At 51.0% G+C, this 17,305-nt stretch overlaps 2 protein-coding genes across 2 annotated transcripts; both read right to left on the bottom strand.

The window, feature by feature from the left end:
- Positions 1-4,900: 4,900 nt before the first annotated feature.
- Positions 4,901-7,336, bottom strand: LOC117836677 (geraniol 8-hydroxylase). The gene is made up of 2 exons (XM_034716145.2): positions 6,058-7,336; positions 4,901-5,916 (listed from the first exon to the last, which is right to left on the bottom strand). Exons 1-2 carry the CDS (start codon positions 6,946-6,948, stop codon positions 5,311-5,313), a joined length of 1,497 nt encoding a protein of 498 aa, XP_034572036.1. The 5' UTR covers positions 6,949-7,336; the 3' UTR covers positions 4,901-5,310.
- A 2,330-nt stretch (positions 7,337-9,666) lies between these two features.
- LOC117836678 (uncharacterized) lies at positions 9,667-11,039 on the bottom strand. The gene has a single exon (XM_034716146.2). The coding sequence runs from the start codon at positions 10,394-10,396 to the stop codon at positions 9,920-9,922; it is 477 nt and encodes a 158-aa protein (XP_034572037.1). The 5' UTR covers positions 10,397-11,039; the 3' UTR covers positions 9,667-9,919.
- Positions 11,040-17,305: the final 6,266 nt, after the last annotated feature.

Below are 17,305 nucleotides of genomic sequence, written 5' to 3'. Positions count from 1 at the left end.
AAAAAGAAAATTGTACGTTCTTGTAGCTAGTTAGATTTCCAGATGAAAGAATGCATTTGCTATGCTTGTACCGCCACCAGTAACACTGTAACTGACGAGGCGAGATGGGAAACTATATATCTTATATGATACCTCATGGCTCCTTTAAAAAAAAAAGTCATGGCAACAATCAGTAGTACACTCTTTCGCCCTTGCTTCTTGTGCTACGATTCCACGAATGTGTGCATCCGCTCCTTGTACTACTGTACTCCTACTATATGTGCTTTTGCACGTACATTGTACTGTGATTGTGTACTGCAATTGATCAACATTAACTTAGGCACAAATATATATATAATCAAACCAGAAAATTTGAGAAGAACAAACTACAAAGATATCAACACACACCAAACCACTCAAGAAATTAAAGAAAAACAGAGATAAACATATACATAGTATATATGTCTCCCAACTTATACCATATTGTGCGTATCTGTATAATGATCTCATCCGTTACCCTTTATATTGGTGATCAACATTAGCCTCTTCTAGTATATGAGGAGACAGTATCCACGACTAGATAGGTATAAGCTGCCTTTGCCGTAGAATCCTTTAATATTTGCTGCTCCCTTTTTCTGGCACTACGGGATTTTTCGCTCAAGCATTCAATAACATGTAGAACCATTATTGGCCATATGGGAGTGAAAAAATGGGTGATGAATCCCAAAATAACATATGATGTCTCATCCATTATTATCCGTGGCTTCATAAGTGTTAACATACACTACCCTTAGAGAGTGCTTCTTTGCTACAATATGAGAAAAATCGTCGAGGCCATTATTATGCAGTGCTGTCTTGAGGAGTAATAAACCCAGGAAATAAAATCTGTATGTGTGTTTCCTTTTTCTCAACATAATTTTGTATTTGCATTCCAAACGACTAGAAGAACTTTGAGTATATTTTCAATATTTCAAGGGTTTCATGACTATTTTCACATCTTGTTCGGGTCGAGGTAGTGAAAGCATCCTCTCGAAATGCCGCACAGGTCGACAACTCTTAATTTCCAGGAACAAAGGAAGTGTAACAGATTTAACTTACTCCCCCTACCAAAAAAACAATTCATTATGTGATGCAGGATATAGATACCTATTGCCTTAATCACAAATGCTTGAGATTTTAGGACAACAACATTGTCTTCAAAGCATGGATTTGATCACTATTTGGTTAACATATACTTCCTCCGTTTCAAATTATAAGTCATTCTAACTTTTTTGGAGAGTCAAAACATTATCTTTCTTTGACTCTCAAAAAAATTAGAATACCTTATAATTTGGAACGGAGGAAACATGCAAAATTAAATAAAGTTATGCCGTTGCTTTATGAAACAAATGTATGATTTTTTATGTTCCAAATCCGAAGTATTTTCAAGTACATGTACTTCTCTACTCCTCATCAAATTTAAGTCTTAGCACTCTTGAGGCTGTTCCTGTTTTTTCTAGTTTATTTTATCTTGTGCTAGTGAACGAAGAACTGGTAGTGTTTAAGACTCGCATATAATAAACTAGCAGATCATTAACTGAAGAGTGACTGATGAGTGACACATAGTCATCATAGTATTACATTTGGACGGAGAAGTTTAGTTGTTTTTAGCAACCTTGCTAATTCTATAATAAGTGTATAAAAGTTTTGAAACTTTTAAGTACACACTGTACTCCAGGATTTTGGGTTATTCGTCCAGACTCCAGAGTATCCCATAGTACAGACCTGGATGACTATAGCGAGAATTGGCCTACGTTCGTACGAATTGTCTTCTTTTCAGCTCCCGAGATGTGTGTACGGCCTAGACTTACTATCTTAATTGCAGTCTTGTATTTTTAAAATGGTGCGACGTGAACTCCGATTACTATAATGGAACCTGTGTCAAAGTGTAGCGTTATGATGTCGACATGGAGATGCCATGAGCTGTAAGGTTAGGGCGTGTTTGATGTTTAGCCATTGTCATCCGATTAAACATGAGCTAATTATAAAACTAATTGTAGACCTGAACTAATTTGCGAAATGAATCTATTAAATCTAATTAATCCATCATTAGTAAATGGTTATTGTAGCATCACATTGTCAAATCATGGATTAATTAGGCTTAATAGATTCGTCTCACGAATTAACCTCCATCTGTGCAATTAGTTTTGTAATTAGCCTATATTTAATACTTCTAATTAGTACCAAACATCCAATGTGATAGGGGCTAAAGTTTTATTGCACAATTTTATTAAACAAACACCCCCTAGTCTCAGTGCACAGTTTTATTGCACTATTACTAAAATTGGAAATTAGGTAACTGTGCCAGTTGAATATCATGGGGATGAAACTCCTCTTATATACGATGGAACTCATTCTCCTCTCTCCTCATAAAAATATTGCTAAATTCGTAAAATTACTAATGTGGCATGTATTTAATGATCATAAAACTTTTAATAAAACTTTACTAAAATTAGCTAAGCGTGAATGAACCGGAAAGGAGCGTGCCAGCACGTGGCCAGGGCACCCTCCAGGCCTCAACGCGGCCACGCGGGCGAAGTCGCCAGTTGACTCGGCTCTCTTCCGACGCCGAGGAGAGAAGAGAGCGCGCGCTCCGCCTAGCCCTTTCGGATCCCACCAATTTCCACAATCTAGCATCCACGTTTCAGCTTGAGATTTAACAGGAAAGCTTTTACGATTCAGTTTTTCCGACCTACTCTAAGCTAGTTTTGTCTAAACTTTTACCAGCTTTTGTCTGTTAAAAGCTATGGGGTCAAACAGGATAGCTTTTATCTAGCATTTACAACCTCGCAAACTTAAAAACCAGCTTCCACGATTTGACGTGGTTCCAAACAGGCAAGTAGCTGAAAGAAGAGCAAAGATGGTGGGTTTAGCTTGGTGTGGTAGAATAGAGTCCAAAATAATTTTTCACACCACTAGTAGTGTTGATGGTGGCCTGGTCGGAGAGTGTAAAATATTTTTTTCATATCAGCGGTGCTGTGGAGGGTGGCCTAATACCTTTATAAGATTTGAATCGAGGCCCTCTCTCCCTCTCTTCACATGTAGCCTTTCTTACAATTTCACCTACAAAGCACATCTCAACTATACATTTCGACTATATGTTCTCTGAGCTTTATCTCTTCACATCTTATATTACATATCTAGAACTCTAAACGATCTTTAATGAAAAAGGTTGTTGAGCAGTATAACTTTGATATTGATGACGTTTCCATCGGAGTTTGTTTGAATTTAAAAAAAATCATGAGAAATGGTCTTAAATATTTGGGCGTATAAATCATCTCAAACGAAAACTTTTATCAATTACAAAGTCTTAGATCTCATCCAGCTATACAATTTTAATATATAGTTTGTCTCCTTTCAACTTCATATGAAAAGTTGTGATTTTTCTTAAATCAGATTTATTTATATTTTTTGAAGTGGTTTCTTCGATTACTTGTACTTTGCCTCTATCCCAGCAGGGAAGGAAGAGTGCCTCTCGAGGAGAGTGTTTGCCCGGAAAGAGATCCTTTCTAGCATCCTTGAGTTCGTAGTTAAACTCATCTCCATCCACCTTTTCATGGATCGGAATGGGCAAGTGCCGTTGTGAAGCTCGGGTTGAGGAGATTTTTTTAGAGACAACAGTTGCTTATGTGAACCGCTTCTAGAAATACCACTATCCATAGGCGATTGGCTTAGAAAGTATTTCTAGAGGCAATCAGTGTCCATCTGAAGACATGTTGTTGTACTATATAAGCTGTTGACATTAATAACTACATGTATAGTAATAAAAGAGGAGTATTGTGAACTCTATGCAATGGGTGTTCTTTTCCTCTGCCCGATCTCTTTCTCCAACCTTCATGTGTTTTTCTACTCTGCTACATGCCCATTCTGTTAAATGTTAATGGCACACATTGTAGGTGCAAGGTTTCACACCGACAATGGGGCTTGCCAATCAGTACGCGATCGATCGTTCGACTACCTCTCTTCCTCTCCAAGCTCCAAAACATCAGTGTCCTGCCATTTTCCCCCCATTGCAAAGCTCCATGGAGCAGCCACATGCTTGTCCTTTTTCCCTGTGAGAGTACTGTCAACCGATGATGTCTCTAGGCCAGGCACTCCCTCCCTCTCGGAGCTTGTAACAATCCGAACATGAATTTTTCACATGTACGTGTGATCACATGAGCTAAGCCATTCATTTTTGAATTAATGGTGAGATGGATCATGGGTAGGTGAGAAGTAAATAGGGTAGGTAGTGGATCAACAGTTGGATGGAGAGAAATTAACTGTTGAGATAAGTCATGTGGTCATGTATACATGTAGTTTTACATTTTCCAAAAAAATCCTGCAATTGGTTAGTTGATTTGTTACTATGGATCTTCCTAGATATATATTGCAGTGATTTTCATTGGATGTTCCAACATTGCTAAGTAATTTATTGCAGTTGCTGTTCTATACGTTGAGCAAGTCGAATTACTGTGACGCAACAATAGCTTTTCTTTGATGGTGCGGTAGCTTTTCTTAGATGGTGCGTCGCACTAGGAAACAAGCAAGGCTGCAAGCCTGCAACTACAGTGCAAGCCATCACCTTCACGGCTTCACCATCACAAATCAACGCAGTTGCATACCTCTACCCTCTCCATTCATTTTTATCGGAGGTAGTTTGATTGCACAAAAAATGATGTTTGAGTTTGAGCATAATTCTCTCTATAATATTTATTTAAAAAATCAGAATCATTAGCAAGTACTTTTAAATTAGTGTTGTGACACATAACTTTTATACCATGGGACTAATTCGAGGTCACCGTGTGAGCTTCTATGATGAAACTACACCTTCTAAAATAGCATGTAGGAAGTGCTTCACAGCCAAGTCAAACATTTAGTAATCCATACTGTACATGATGCGTGCGTGGTAAGACTTAATTTTTTAAGATAAAAGGAAATAGTTCCGACCTTTGCGACCGCACATAGACAAGTTATTACATCATTCTCAGCTTAGAAGCTAAACACAAAAAATAAGGAAATGAGTACACATAGAGCATGAATAATTCAAAAGCATAGTCTATTATTGTTTCTCCATCCATTCTTGGCGAATATATCCAAAGCGACGATCTCCAGTGCTTTGCTTGCCGAACAGATGGTCTCCCTTGTGTCCTCATGCTGTAACAGGGATCAAAATCGCAGCCAATATACTCCCCCGAAGACGAGCTATATAAACGAATTGAAACGTTTTTTCTCATACACCAAATAGAGCCCAAATAAGAACTGCCACCCCACGAAGATTTTTTTTTTGCAATGCTAGCATATTGGTAAGACTCAAATTGGCTTAGCTATAGCCTGGAGTGGCGTAGCCAACCCCAGGATCATCCCAAAATTCTCCGACATGTCCACCCTGTTCTTCCCAGCATCCGCGGGAAGCCTCCACTCGAACCGGTGCAGCAAGGTCGCGAGCATCAGATGCACCATACGATCAGCCAGTGGCATCCCGGGGCAGATCCTCCGTCCGGACCCAAACGGCAGCAGCTCGAAGTCCTTGCCGCGGAAGTCCATCTCCTTCTCCAAGAACCTCTCCGGCATGAACTTCTCCGGCTCGGACCACAGCTCAGGGTCCTGCCCGATCGCCCACACGTTCACCAGGACGCGTGCGCCCCTGGGCACCGTGTAGCCTCTGATTTCCGTCGCCGTCTCGGCCTGGTGGGGAAGCAGGAGCGGCACCGGAGGGTGGAGGCGGAATGTCTCCTTCACGATGGCCTGGAGGTACTTGAGCTGCCCGATGTCGTTTTCCTCGATCTCTTGCTTGGAGCCGATCACTTGCGCGAGCTCATGCTGAGCCTTCGCCATTGACGAGGGGTTCTGCAGCAGCTCGGCCATCGCCCACTCTACCGTTGCTGCGCTTGTGTCACTGCCGGCGCTGAACAAATCCTGAAGAAATATCCCAAGAATCAGGTGAGAAATGTAGTTTCAATATATTGTGGCAGTAAAATATGGAAAAATGTGTGGAACGGGTTTTTCCTGAAGAAATATCACGCAAAATTGCGAAGATGCACCGTAAAAACACCATACCGTAAGCAATGAGAGGAGCGTTTGCCGACCGAAGCCCTGGCCATCCTCCGCACCGCGGTAGTCAAGCAGCAAGTCCAGGAAGTCGTTCTTGGGGGGCTCCCCGGCGGCGCGCTCCTGCATGCGCCGCTCGATCTGCTCGTCTAAGATGGCGTGCAACCTGTCGAACACCCTCCCGACGCGCGTCCTCAACCGCTGCGGGTCAAGCGGCGCGAGCACAGGGAAGAAGTCCGAGACGTTCGGCACGCCGACAGCCGCCGTGAACTCCTCGATCACACCTTTCAACGCTCCCGACGCACCGCGGTCGTCGAGGTCCGCGAGGTCCGTGGAGAAAATGGCGCAGGAGAGCAGATTCAGCACGTTCGTGAAGGCCGCGCGGCCGACGTCGACGGCCACGCCCTTGCGAGCCAGGCGGGCCACGTGGGACGCGAGCCGCCGCACCTTGTCGCATCGAAGCGACCGATGTGCGTCGACGCGGCGCGGCGCGAAGAGCTCCGCGGAGCACACCTTGCGCAGAGCGCGCCACCGGGGGCTCCCGGGCGGAAGCCAGCCCACGGAGTGCTCATCATGCGCGCGCGCCCGCGCGGCGTCCGGGACGGAGCGCGCCAAGAGGGCGGCGTCATGGCGCTGGAGCACGTCGCGGGCGGCATCCGCAGAGGAGGCGACGACCGTGGTGACCGCGCCGAGGCGGAGCGCCATTAGCGGGCCGTGGCGCGCCGCGAGGCGAGCGAAGGAGCGGTGCGGGTGGGCGCCGAGGTCCAGGAGGTTGCCGACGAGCGGCAGCGGGCGAGGTCCCGAGGGCAGGTTGCGATCGACGGCGGCGAAGAGATGCAGGAGGTACAGGCAGGAGACGACGAAGATGGCGCATGTTGCGTAGACAAGAAGGAGCTCCATGGCGTTCTCAGCGGCGCAGGACGACGTGGTGGTGCAAAGGCCCTATGTACGTGTGACGGTGTGCCGGTGTGGTATCCTTCTTCTTGTTGGGATGTTTTCTGAGAGTTTTTCTCGTTGGAGTTCGTTGGGTGATTCCTTTCGTAGCCATCTTTGAACTGTTGCTAGCTTCATGAGCTTACTCCTGACCGCAGTTGATTGAGTAGGAATGCAATGTTACAATCACACATAAATGAAGACGAAGGGGGCTAGCAGATACGGCAGCCACACATAATTCTTTTGAGCCGAATAAAGCCGGAACGGCGGAACCCAACAATCTCAAAATCTACCCAGAAATTCTCGCCCTCTTCGTCGCGAAGGTCCTGGAACCTCGTCGAAACAGTAGGTTTGTGGGTGTAATCCGGCCATGACCTATCACATTAACAGCAGAACCTGTCACTACTTGTTTTAATACACGAGCCAAATTTAAATCTCCACCTTATGTTATGCGCCAGAAAAAAAAAAGTTCCCAAAATGAGTCACCAAAATTCGTCAGCAGACAGCAGGGAAGTCAAAAAATGGATAGTTTCCTCTGACTTTCCTCCCTGTTCTGAATTTGGACGCACAGGCAGAGCACTTGCGAGTTGCAACACGGCAACACCCAACCAAGAGGCCAAGACAACAGCAGCGCGTCAACAGAGGCGCACGCTCTCTATCCTCCAGGCTCGGACGCTCGGTTCATCCTCTGGATGAACTCCTCGGCCCGCACCACCAGCTCATCCTCCTCCGCATCGCCGGCGCGTTTCTCTTGCGACGCGTGAGTGGCATCGGACTCTCCCTCAGCTCCGCTGTTCTTTTCGCTAGCCTACAACTCCAACTGAACACCAGCCGCGTCAACCTCGCCCGCTTCGGCGACGCCTTCGCCGGCGCGGGCGCGGCTGGCGATGTCCATGGCGGAGGCTGCATACTCTTGTCTTCCATTGCTGTTTCCCCCACTGTGTACTTCGACGCCATGCAGGGGTTCAGTCTGGGCAACTTCCAAAGTCGACTCTCCACGGCCGTCAGTATCCAGTTCTGACGCGGCGAGCTCCATCAGTATCCAAAGATGCAGCACTGTAAAAACACTACACCGTAAGCAATGAGAGCAGCGTTTGCCGACCGAAGCCCTGGCCATCCTCCGCGCCGCGGTAGTCAAGCAGCAAGTCCAGGAAGTCGTTCTTGGGAGGCTCCCGGGCGGCGCGCTCCTGCATGCGCCGCTCGATCTGCTCACCGAAAATGGCGCACAACCTGTCGAACAACCTACCGAGGCGCGCCCTCAGGCGCAGCGGGTCCAGCGGCGCTAGCATGGGGAAGAAGGCGGACACGTTCGGAAAGCCGACGGCCACCGTGAACTCCTCGATCACGCCCTTGAACGCCCCGACGCGCCGCGGTCGGCGGAGAAGATGGCGCGGTTACGTGCGAGTGTGCGACCGCGATCGATCTGCTCGATCGGAATGCTCAAGTTTTGCAGATTTCTTTGGTGGCGATTTGGATGTCAGGGAATCCTGATTTTTACTGTGCTCGGAGGCTTCCCGGCGGCAGCGCCGATATCCTCGGCGATGGCGGTCGCGGCTGTGGAGGGCGCTCTGAGTCTTGAGAGGTGGAGGCGGAAGTCTGGGCCGGGTGAATCGTGACCGCACATGCAGGATCCAACAGACGAGTACGACCCAAGGGGACGGTATTTCATTTACCGTCCACCCCGGACGGTATTCACCCTGGTCGTCGCCGTGCACGCAGCACGCTTCAAGCCACCGCTGGCCGGAGCCAGGGCGCCGCCGCATCTCAGCTGGACGCTGCGTGAACTGGGGGATGCAGCCGCCCGCGGTTGAGGCCCTCCGGGGCGGCGTGGCTGTCCGATCTCCTGTGCGGCTGCCAGGCCAGGAGAAGTCGGCCGGCATTGGGGGACGGGGGAAGGCGGCTACCCTGATCATGGTCGGAAGAGAAGATGGCGCAGGAGAGCAGGTTCAGCACGGTCGTGAAGGCCGCGTGGCCGAAGGCGACGTCTGTGTCCTCGCGCGCCAAGCGGGCTGCGGGCCACGTGGGACCCGAGCTGCCGCACCTTGTCGCGGCGATCGAGGCGGCGCGACGCCAAGAGCTCCGCGGAGCACACCTTGCGCAGGGCGAGCCAGCCCACGGAGTGATCGCCGTGCACGCGCGCGCGGGCGGCGTCCAGGACGGAGCGCACCGAGAGGGCGGCGTCGTGGAGCTGCAGAACGTAGCAGGCGGCGTCCGCGAAGGAGGTGACGAGCGTGGTGACCGTGCCCAGGCGGAGCGCCATGGGCGAATTGTGGCGCGCGAGGGAGCGGTACGGGTGGGCGTCGAGGTCCAGGAGGTGGGGGCAGGTTGCTGCAGGCGCCGGCGAAGAGGCGCAGGGAGGAGACGACGAGGATGGCGCATGTTGCGTAGGCAAGAAGGAGCTCCATGCCTCCATGGTAAGCGCCGTAGCACGTGTAGATTGCTAGGCGACGTGCTGTTGCGAAGACCCTATGTACGTGTGACGGTGTGGTAAGTTCATTAGCCACGTCATGTTTTTCTTCTTGTTGTTGGGATGTTTTCTGAGAGTTTATTCTCTGGTCGGAGTTCACTGGGCGATTCGTTTCATCGCTGTCTTTGGATTGTTGCTAGCTGCGTGAGCTTACTCCTGACCGCGACTGATTGAGGAGGGATTGTAATGCTACCATCACACACGTCGAAACAGTGACGTATAAAACAGCAAAACCTGTCACACTGCTTGTTTACAGTTTACTACACGAGCCAATTTTCAAACTCCATCTTATGTTATACTCCGTAGGTTAGAGAAAAGGTTCCCGAAATTAGTGACATCAAAATTCGTCCGCAGATAGCAGGGCAAGTCAAAAGTTCGATAATTTCCTCTGCCTTTCCTCCCCGTTTTGAATCAGAACGCACAGGCAGAGCACCTGCAACACCCAAGAGGCCAAGAGACAGCAGCAGCGCGTCAGCAGAGGCTCACGTTCTCCGTCCTCCAGGCTCGGTTCATCCTCTGGATGAACTCCTCGGCCCGCTCCATGAGCTCATCCTCCTCCGCATCGCCGGCGCGTCTCTCCTGCGACGCGCCAGCAGCGACGATGGACTCCCCCTCAGCTCCGCTCTTCTTTTCGATAGCCCCCAACTGGACAGCAGCCGCGTCGACCTCGCCGGCGCGGCCGCGGCTGTTGGCCACGTCCATGGCGGCGGCTGCATCCTCTTGTCCTCCATCGCTCTTTCTACCCCCTTGTACTTGGACACCATGCAGGGGTTCAGCCCGGGCAGCTTCCGAATTCCAGTCTCCACGGCCGTCAGCATCCAGTCCTGACGCGCAGCCGCGGCCGCCGAGGAGGAGGACGGCGATGATGAGGTGGGAGAAGCAGAATGCCAGGAGCGACGGGCTGGACGACGCCCAGAGGGCGATCAGCTCCACAGTCGAGTTCAGCATTTTTTTTTAATGCGATCGTGGTTCTTGGAGGGGGCCAGATGGGAATGGGAGGATCGCAAGTTTGCAGCTGGGTCTTGGATTGGGTGGAGGATGGTGAATGGTGACGATCTAGGCGCTTCGGGCCTTTATATCCCTGGAGTTCGAAGCACCTGAATTGTGCAGGGGAAGATTCTGCCCCGTGGACCCTGGGGTCGCGGTCTTCCCACACAATTTCTTGACATCCAAGCTGATGAAGCGCGTCAACACTGCACTTAGAGTATTTGGTGGAAGACGGTCAAATTCACTTTTCAAAAAAGAAGAAGAAGAAGAAGACGGTCGATCGGTCATCGTGGTAGCTCCAGAGGCTGCAAGTGGAGGGCGCACATCGTGATTGCATTTCCCACTATCTAGACTAAAATCCCATGTCATGGGTGGAATGCGGAGACCAGCGAGCCTTCCCGGGGAAGAAAGCCGGGGAAGGGCAGTCGCGGCCTCGCGGGGAAAATGGGTTTGGCTGGCGCGTGCAGAGCTGCAGACCGCCGCTGGAGACCTCAAAAATGGGGATATCAGTTCGTATGCTACGGGGGATTTCGTGATCGTAGTTGCGAACAGCTCACAAGGCCAATCGCCTGCTAACTTTGTGTCTAACTGGAATTGACAATTTGTTTATTCCACGCTGAAGCGTAGAAAGGATAGTGTCAGTTCAGTTTACAATTTTGTCTCTTCCAGTTTTAACAGAGATGTGCCGTCAAATGGCCAACTTGTTTGGGTGGGTACTATGGGCCTTTAGTACCCTTCTGCTGATTCAGCAATGAATAAGCCCAATTGGCAAATCTCATGGCTTTTAGCTTGACGGGGCTGTTGGGCCGAGCCCGGTTGCAATTTTTGGACTCCAGCTACTAAATTACGATGCGTAAAACGGTCCCATTAACATGCCTTACACTAACTATTAGTTGCGCTCAGATGTAAACTGTGCATCAGCTAATTTATATCAGCTAACTTAGAGCTAATGGATTCAAACATGGTCTAAATCCAAAGCTTTACAGTGCACGATGCTGGAAGAATATGTGCTCTAAACTAAAGTTATTTTAGTTCCTTTCTAAGTCTAACCATTTAAAGTTGAGAAAATTCTATGCCATTGGAAATTTAACTCATCCATTCTACACCATCGAAATTTAGACCATCCCTTCAATGCCATTGAAAATTTAACTCCATCCCTAGATGTCACTGCAGGTGTTTTTCCATCAAGCCACATGTTCACACTATCAAAATGCCATCCATCTTGTATTCTATTGCCAATCTTAGAGCAACTTCAAAATCTCCCTTATATTACTCCTAAATCTTGTTTAGGGAAAAAAACACAAGAAATCAAGCTCCAATAGATCCCTATTCTTCCAAAAAATATAGCGACACTAAAAACTCCTCCATTGCCCTGCATATTTCCGCGTCGACACTCCTCCCCCAATCACCCCCCATTCTCCTTTCTCGCGCGCAGATTCCTTTGCGCCGATTTGTTTTTCCTCCGCCATGCTGACGCGCACAGCAGCTTTCAAGACGCGCTGGCCTCCCTCGCCGTGCTCCAGGCCAGGGCGTGCGCCGGGAGGAGCCCGCTCGGCTCGCGTCGACGACGTGGTCCAGCCGCACCTCCCGCGGATCACGTCTCGGTGGCCCGCCGACCTCCCGCGGATGCTGCCACCATTGCCATCGTCGTCGTCAACGTGGTGACCGCCGTGGCGTCGGCCTCCGCGGCGGTCTCTCAGGGGTGTCCTGCATTTCCGTTGCCACCGCCACGGCGTGTGCCGAGGTCGAGCCCACGCTGTGATGGATGCCCTCCCCCGCGAGGTTCGCCACGCCGAGGCACGTCGTCGTCACCACTATGTCAGCCTCCCCTATGCCACGCATCTTGTGGGCCACCTTCTCGTGGCGGTGGCGGTGCGACACTATGTCAGCCTCCCCTATGCCACGCATCTGGTGGGCCACCTTCTCGTGGCGGTGGCGGTGGTGGTCCGACAGACGGGGAGCGACGTCGGGAGCCCCATCACACAATTCCTCTGCCGCTGCCTTCTGCCGTGCCTTCGCCGCCCACGATTCCGGCAAGATGGATGGCTAATGAGAGGCTGCACCGCTATAGTAGGGGTTGGAGGAGGCGTGGCGCTGGATCGTGTGACCATGGTGTCAGGCTGTGGAGCGCGCGGTGCAGGTGGACCTGGAGCGCATCCTAGCACATGGCGCGGAGCTTGGTGAGCGGCTCCAGCAAGTGGGCGCCGACGACAGGTGGGGGCTCAGGCGTGTAGCGCAGGAGGAGGGGTGTGTGCTGCTGCTGCAGTGCTGGCACCTGTGCCTGTGCCGTGGGTGTGAGGCGGCTGACGAGGAGTGCTCGTAGATGGCGGCAACTACTGTTGGTGCTTGAGTTCTGTGCATAGGTCTTGGTGCCCACGGAGGAGATAATGATGCAAGCTGGCTCAATTAAATTGAGGAGTAGTAACACATTGTGTTGGATTTGGAGGGGGAGCATGCCGACAGGGTTAAAAAGGAGGGAGAGGAGAAGGGAAGTGTGGGCTCGGCTTCGACAGTCGGTGGACGGCGACAACATGGCCGAGGAGCTCTGTTCTAGGAGGTCGTGAGGGGAGGGAGAGATTGTGAGGGGGAGGTGAGGGCAGCCCAGCTAGAGTGGGTCCACTTGTGATGATGTGGCTGTTTTGAAATATTAGGAAAGTTAATTTTTGAAAATTTGTTGTAGGATGATAATATTTGGGAAAGAAAATTTTAAAGAGGCCGATGCATAATTTTGCCTGCTCTTACCCCCGCGGGACGCCTCATCCAGAAACGACGCCCCTCTTCGTTCTCCCTGGAAATCCCAGGACCGATTCCGCATCCGCATCGAGCTCCTGGAGGCGCGCGGGCAGCATGACCGCATCGCGGTCCCTCCGCTCGCATCACACGTCCCCCGCGGGTCGGCGCCCTGCTGGGTCGCGCGCGCAGGACGCATCGCGCGCCCGCGAGCGTCGCTCGACTCCCTGGTCGGCGCGCCCGCGTCAGGAAGGGGTCGGCGCGCCCCTCTCCCGTCCGTCCACCAGTGCCACGAGGGGGTCGCGTCTGCTAGCGCTGTCCGTCTGCTAGAGTCCCGTCTTCGTCGCTGGAGGGGGCAACACAGGAGGAGGCAAGCAAGGCGACAGATGGATTGAGGAGATGGGCAGCAGGCTGACATCGTCGCTCGAAAGTGTATGGTCTATGCATATCAGCAAATGTAATGATTTGGTCAGATATTAGTGAAGCAAGAACATGTATGGTCTATGCATATCTGCATATGCATTGAAGTGCGTTGCTTGTTCTGTGCTCACAAAGTATTGTTCTGGGTTGCAACGGCAGGAGAGAGCATTCATCTCTTCTTGTTTAGGGGTAATATTGTGTTTTCTATCTTCACTTAACAGCTATTTGACAGCAATGGCACATAAGGAATGGAGTTAAATTTTCAATGGCACTGAAGGGATGGACTAAATTTTAATGGAATTAAAAGGATGAGTTAAATTTCCAATAGCATATAGGGAAATTCCTCTTAAAAGTTTGATCAAATTGATATAGAAAATATTAACATTTATGGTGAATGTAATGATATCGATTTGGTACCATAATTAATATTGATACTTTTTTACGTGAATTTAGTTTAATTTTAGTTGATCGGACTTAATATAATACTAGAATGACTTTCTTTTTTGGCCCACGAGTAGAATGATTTTCTTTGTCGCACGAGTAACAGTATCGGAGGGCGGGAGCCCGACCAAGATCAGTAGCCCACCAATCGAGGAACTGAAAGTGCTGCATTATCTGTGCTGACAGTCTGTTGACGTGACAAACCACACCCGGCACCATGACGTGCCAGTTCTCCTACCATTCAGTTGACCTGATTATTAGGCCGTCCCAAAAGAGCCTGCTTTGACGCAATCATTTCGGAGCACGATCCATGTGGGCATCGCCAAAATGCTTTCTGTTTCAAAAGCGCGATCAGCAATTCCTTGGCCCTGCCCCTGTACTTCCAAAAGCGCAGGGCATCACATGCCCACCCGGAGAGATGTACTGCAGATGTGAGTCACGCGTCATGTGGTCGACTCGTGAGTTGCACATTGCCCTGGCCCCTGCCGATCGATGCCCCCATGTCCATGTCCATGCATGGCAGCGACACACGATCTGATCTGACTAAAAGATAGAGGCGGCAAAAGCAGCTCGATTTTGAGCTACGCTGCTAGACGCCGAGATGCGAGATCCCACCCGGCCTACAGCTACACCCTACACGGCTGCATCCCCGTCATCCCGTGGACAAAAACCAGGAACGTCAGGACTCACGACGACAGCGAAGAGGTGGCGGTTTGGACTGGGGCGAGGAAAAGCCAGCGCGCGCGCAAGCGACACCACCACTCGCCGGCAGCAGCGGCGGTCCGCTCTGCCGAGTCCACTACCTACAGGCTACAGGCCACTGTCACCGCCGCTGACAAATCGCTCCAGTCCTCTGCCCCGTTTCCCTCTGCGAGTCTGTGTGCATGCAAAGAGAACAGATAAACTGCCGGCACCGCGGCACCGGCTCGGTGGGCTCTGCTAGCCGCCCCTGCCTGTTTGCGTCGCATGCCTTGCCATGCTCGAACAAAGGGTCGGGGGCCTTCAGCCTTGGGATCGGAGCACGAGACCAGGCGGCGACGACCGAGGTGGTGCATGCCTGTTCGCGCGCGGAGGCCGGCCGCCTGCCGCGGTCGATCAGTGGTGCGAGCCGTGGACCGTGGTGGACTGGTCACTGGTTGTCCTCGACCACGCACGGCCGGGGCCAGCAAGCTAAGCGAGAGGTCTCTGCTGCCTTGCCCACGCGGACTTGCGGTGCCTGGACCGCGGTCGCGGTGAATCATTAATCCATTCATCATTCCAGGTCCAGGGGACACGGGATGCCATATGATCGTCGGCTCGTCGCCCGGCCCCCTGCGACCGATCTGCATCCGGCGATGGTGACACGTCGATCGTACTAAAGATTGTAAGGAGCAAGGACTACGTGCACATGCAGCGCAGGGCAGGGTATTAGCGGATTACACTAATTCCTAACTCGGAAACAGAAGGTACTTGTTCTTTATGGTCGCCACAGTCAACAACCAACCGACCATCAACCGCGCCGGTCGAGCGCCCAGGCCCCAGCCTCTGTAAATACCAGTACTGGTCTACGTCTACGACACACGATCTACGACCTACTCCGACATCGGGATTCAAATTTACATCCGCATTCGGATCGATCGACCACAGGCCAGCGGTCATCGCCTCGTAGGTGGTCGTTGAGAGCAAATGGCAGCGACCTGGATGCCCGTCCAAGCTACACACTAACTCCAGTAGTTGGGCCGACGCCTACTAGGACGATCACACGGCCGTGCACCTTGTACGACGCGCACACGGCCCACTGCTGGAGTGGGTACGTAAAAGACGGTACAGTCCTGAGCGCAGAGCTAGCCACGTTCCTCTGTTCCGATCCATAAAAGTATCCACGTACTGTTATGAGACTACGATGGAATCCATGCATCGTCCATCATGTAAACGGATCGGTGCACGCATCTAGATTTTCCGATCTCGCTCGTTGAATTGCATGCGGCTCTGAATCGCGTTCGCGTTGATCGATCTGACCTCTGCTGGTCCTCGATCAGGGTGGGCTGTCACTGTTCTTTTAGCGGTGGCCCCCGGGGTAGCCAGGTACTGTACCCGTCCCTACGGGCATCAATGCGATCGATGCAACGATGTACAGGCGCAGGCGTAGGTTAGGTGCCAGTTCTTCAGTACACATGTACTCGTCTAGCTAGCTCTAGCTGTACGCCTGTACGTATCGGTGTACTCGGGGAAGCCGGAAGCATGGGTCTTGACAAGGAACCGGGAACGAATTGGGCATGCTGCTAGAGCTTCCTCTGCCAGTTCTTCATGCATGGGCTCAGCGCTGACGACGACCTTTGCTTTCCCTGCACGATATGAGACTGAGAGCGAGCCAGCGGCTGGCCCATCATCGGTCAGGCCGGGCTCGGTTCGATTGAAGCATGTGCAGCCGCATGCACGGTTCCGCGAGGCGCATCAGCTGTTAGCGGTCTGCATCAACGAGTAAAGGTCAGGTGCTGTTCTGGCTGGAAAGTGGTTCGCCCATGATGAGACACCGGAGGGGGGCCTTCAATAGTTGGATTGACCTGCCGCCGGTTGCTGATCAGCGTGTGCCGGTGTAGCGCTACCTACCTGTTACCATCTCCTGCGTGTGAGGCTGCACTGAATTTTGTCATGATGCAAGTCGCAGCCGACGACGGATTCAGAACTGAAAACTTATAGTGGCGTCTCCCTCCACATATAGCTATATTGCTGCATTTGCCACATCTGGACTAGAACAAGGATGTCAGAAATGGTGAGCTGTGAGCCTGTGACCGGGTGTGTGCAACAAACTGGTAGATTCTGAAGAAGTAGATGTCAATGATTTTTTTTTCTAAACATGGAGGGGAAGTCAGTGTCGGTTCACTGGATGAGGCAAGGCGATATCGATATACAGTAGTTGCTAAGTTTCGGTTTCAGTCATCAATTCTGTATCCTTCATGGTTCAACAATATAACAACGCTCCAGGACCGGGGAGTTGCATGGGATTGTCCTTAGAAGTTAGTAGTGGAAGCCGGGAGCCCGGGACCATCACTTTGGCAGCAGTGCTTACTCCGCTCAGTGCAGGCGACGCTGCATGAATCATGTACAGGGGTCAGGAGGCATACAACTGATCTTCCTTTCTTCTTTCTTCTTTCTTCTTTATTTCTTTTTGCAAAGAGCGTACAGACGGAGACGGCACAGTTGATCTTCGAGCACCGACTTGCACATATCACAGGACTTCCCTGTCTGGACGTGCTACGGCATTCATTGGTACATCAGAGGTGCATCCTTTTACTTCCT

This window comes from Setaria viridis, chromosome 9 (assembly GCF_005286985.2).
Source record: "Setaria viridis chromosome 9, Setaria_viridis_v4.0, whole genome shotgun sequence".
Classification (NCBI taxonomy): Eukaryota; Viridiplantae; Streptophyta; class Magnoliopsida; order Poales; family Poaceae; genus Setaria; species Setaria viridis.
The sequence above is the reverse complement of the archived record's forward strand: the minus strand, read 5'-3'. Positions and strand labels throughout refer to the sequence as shown.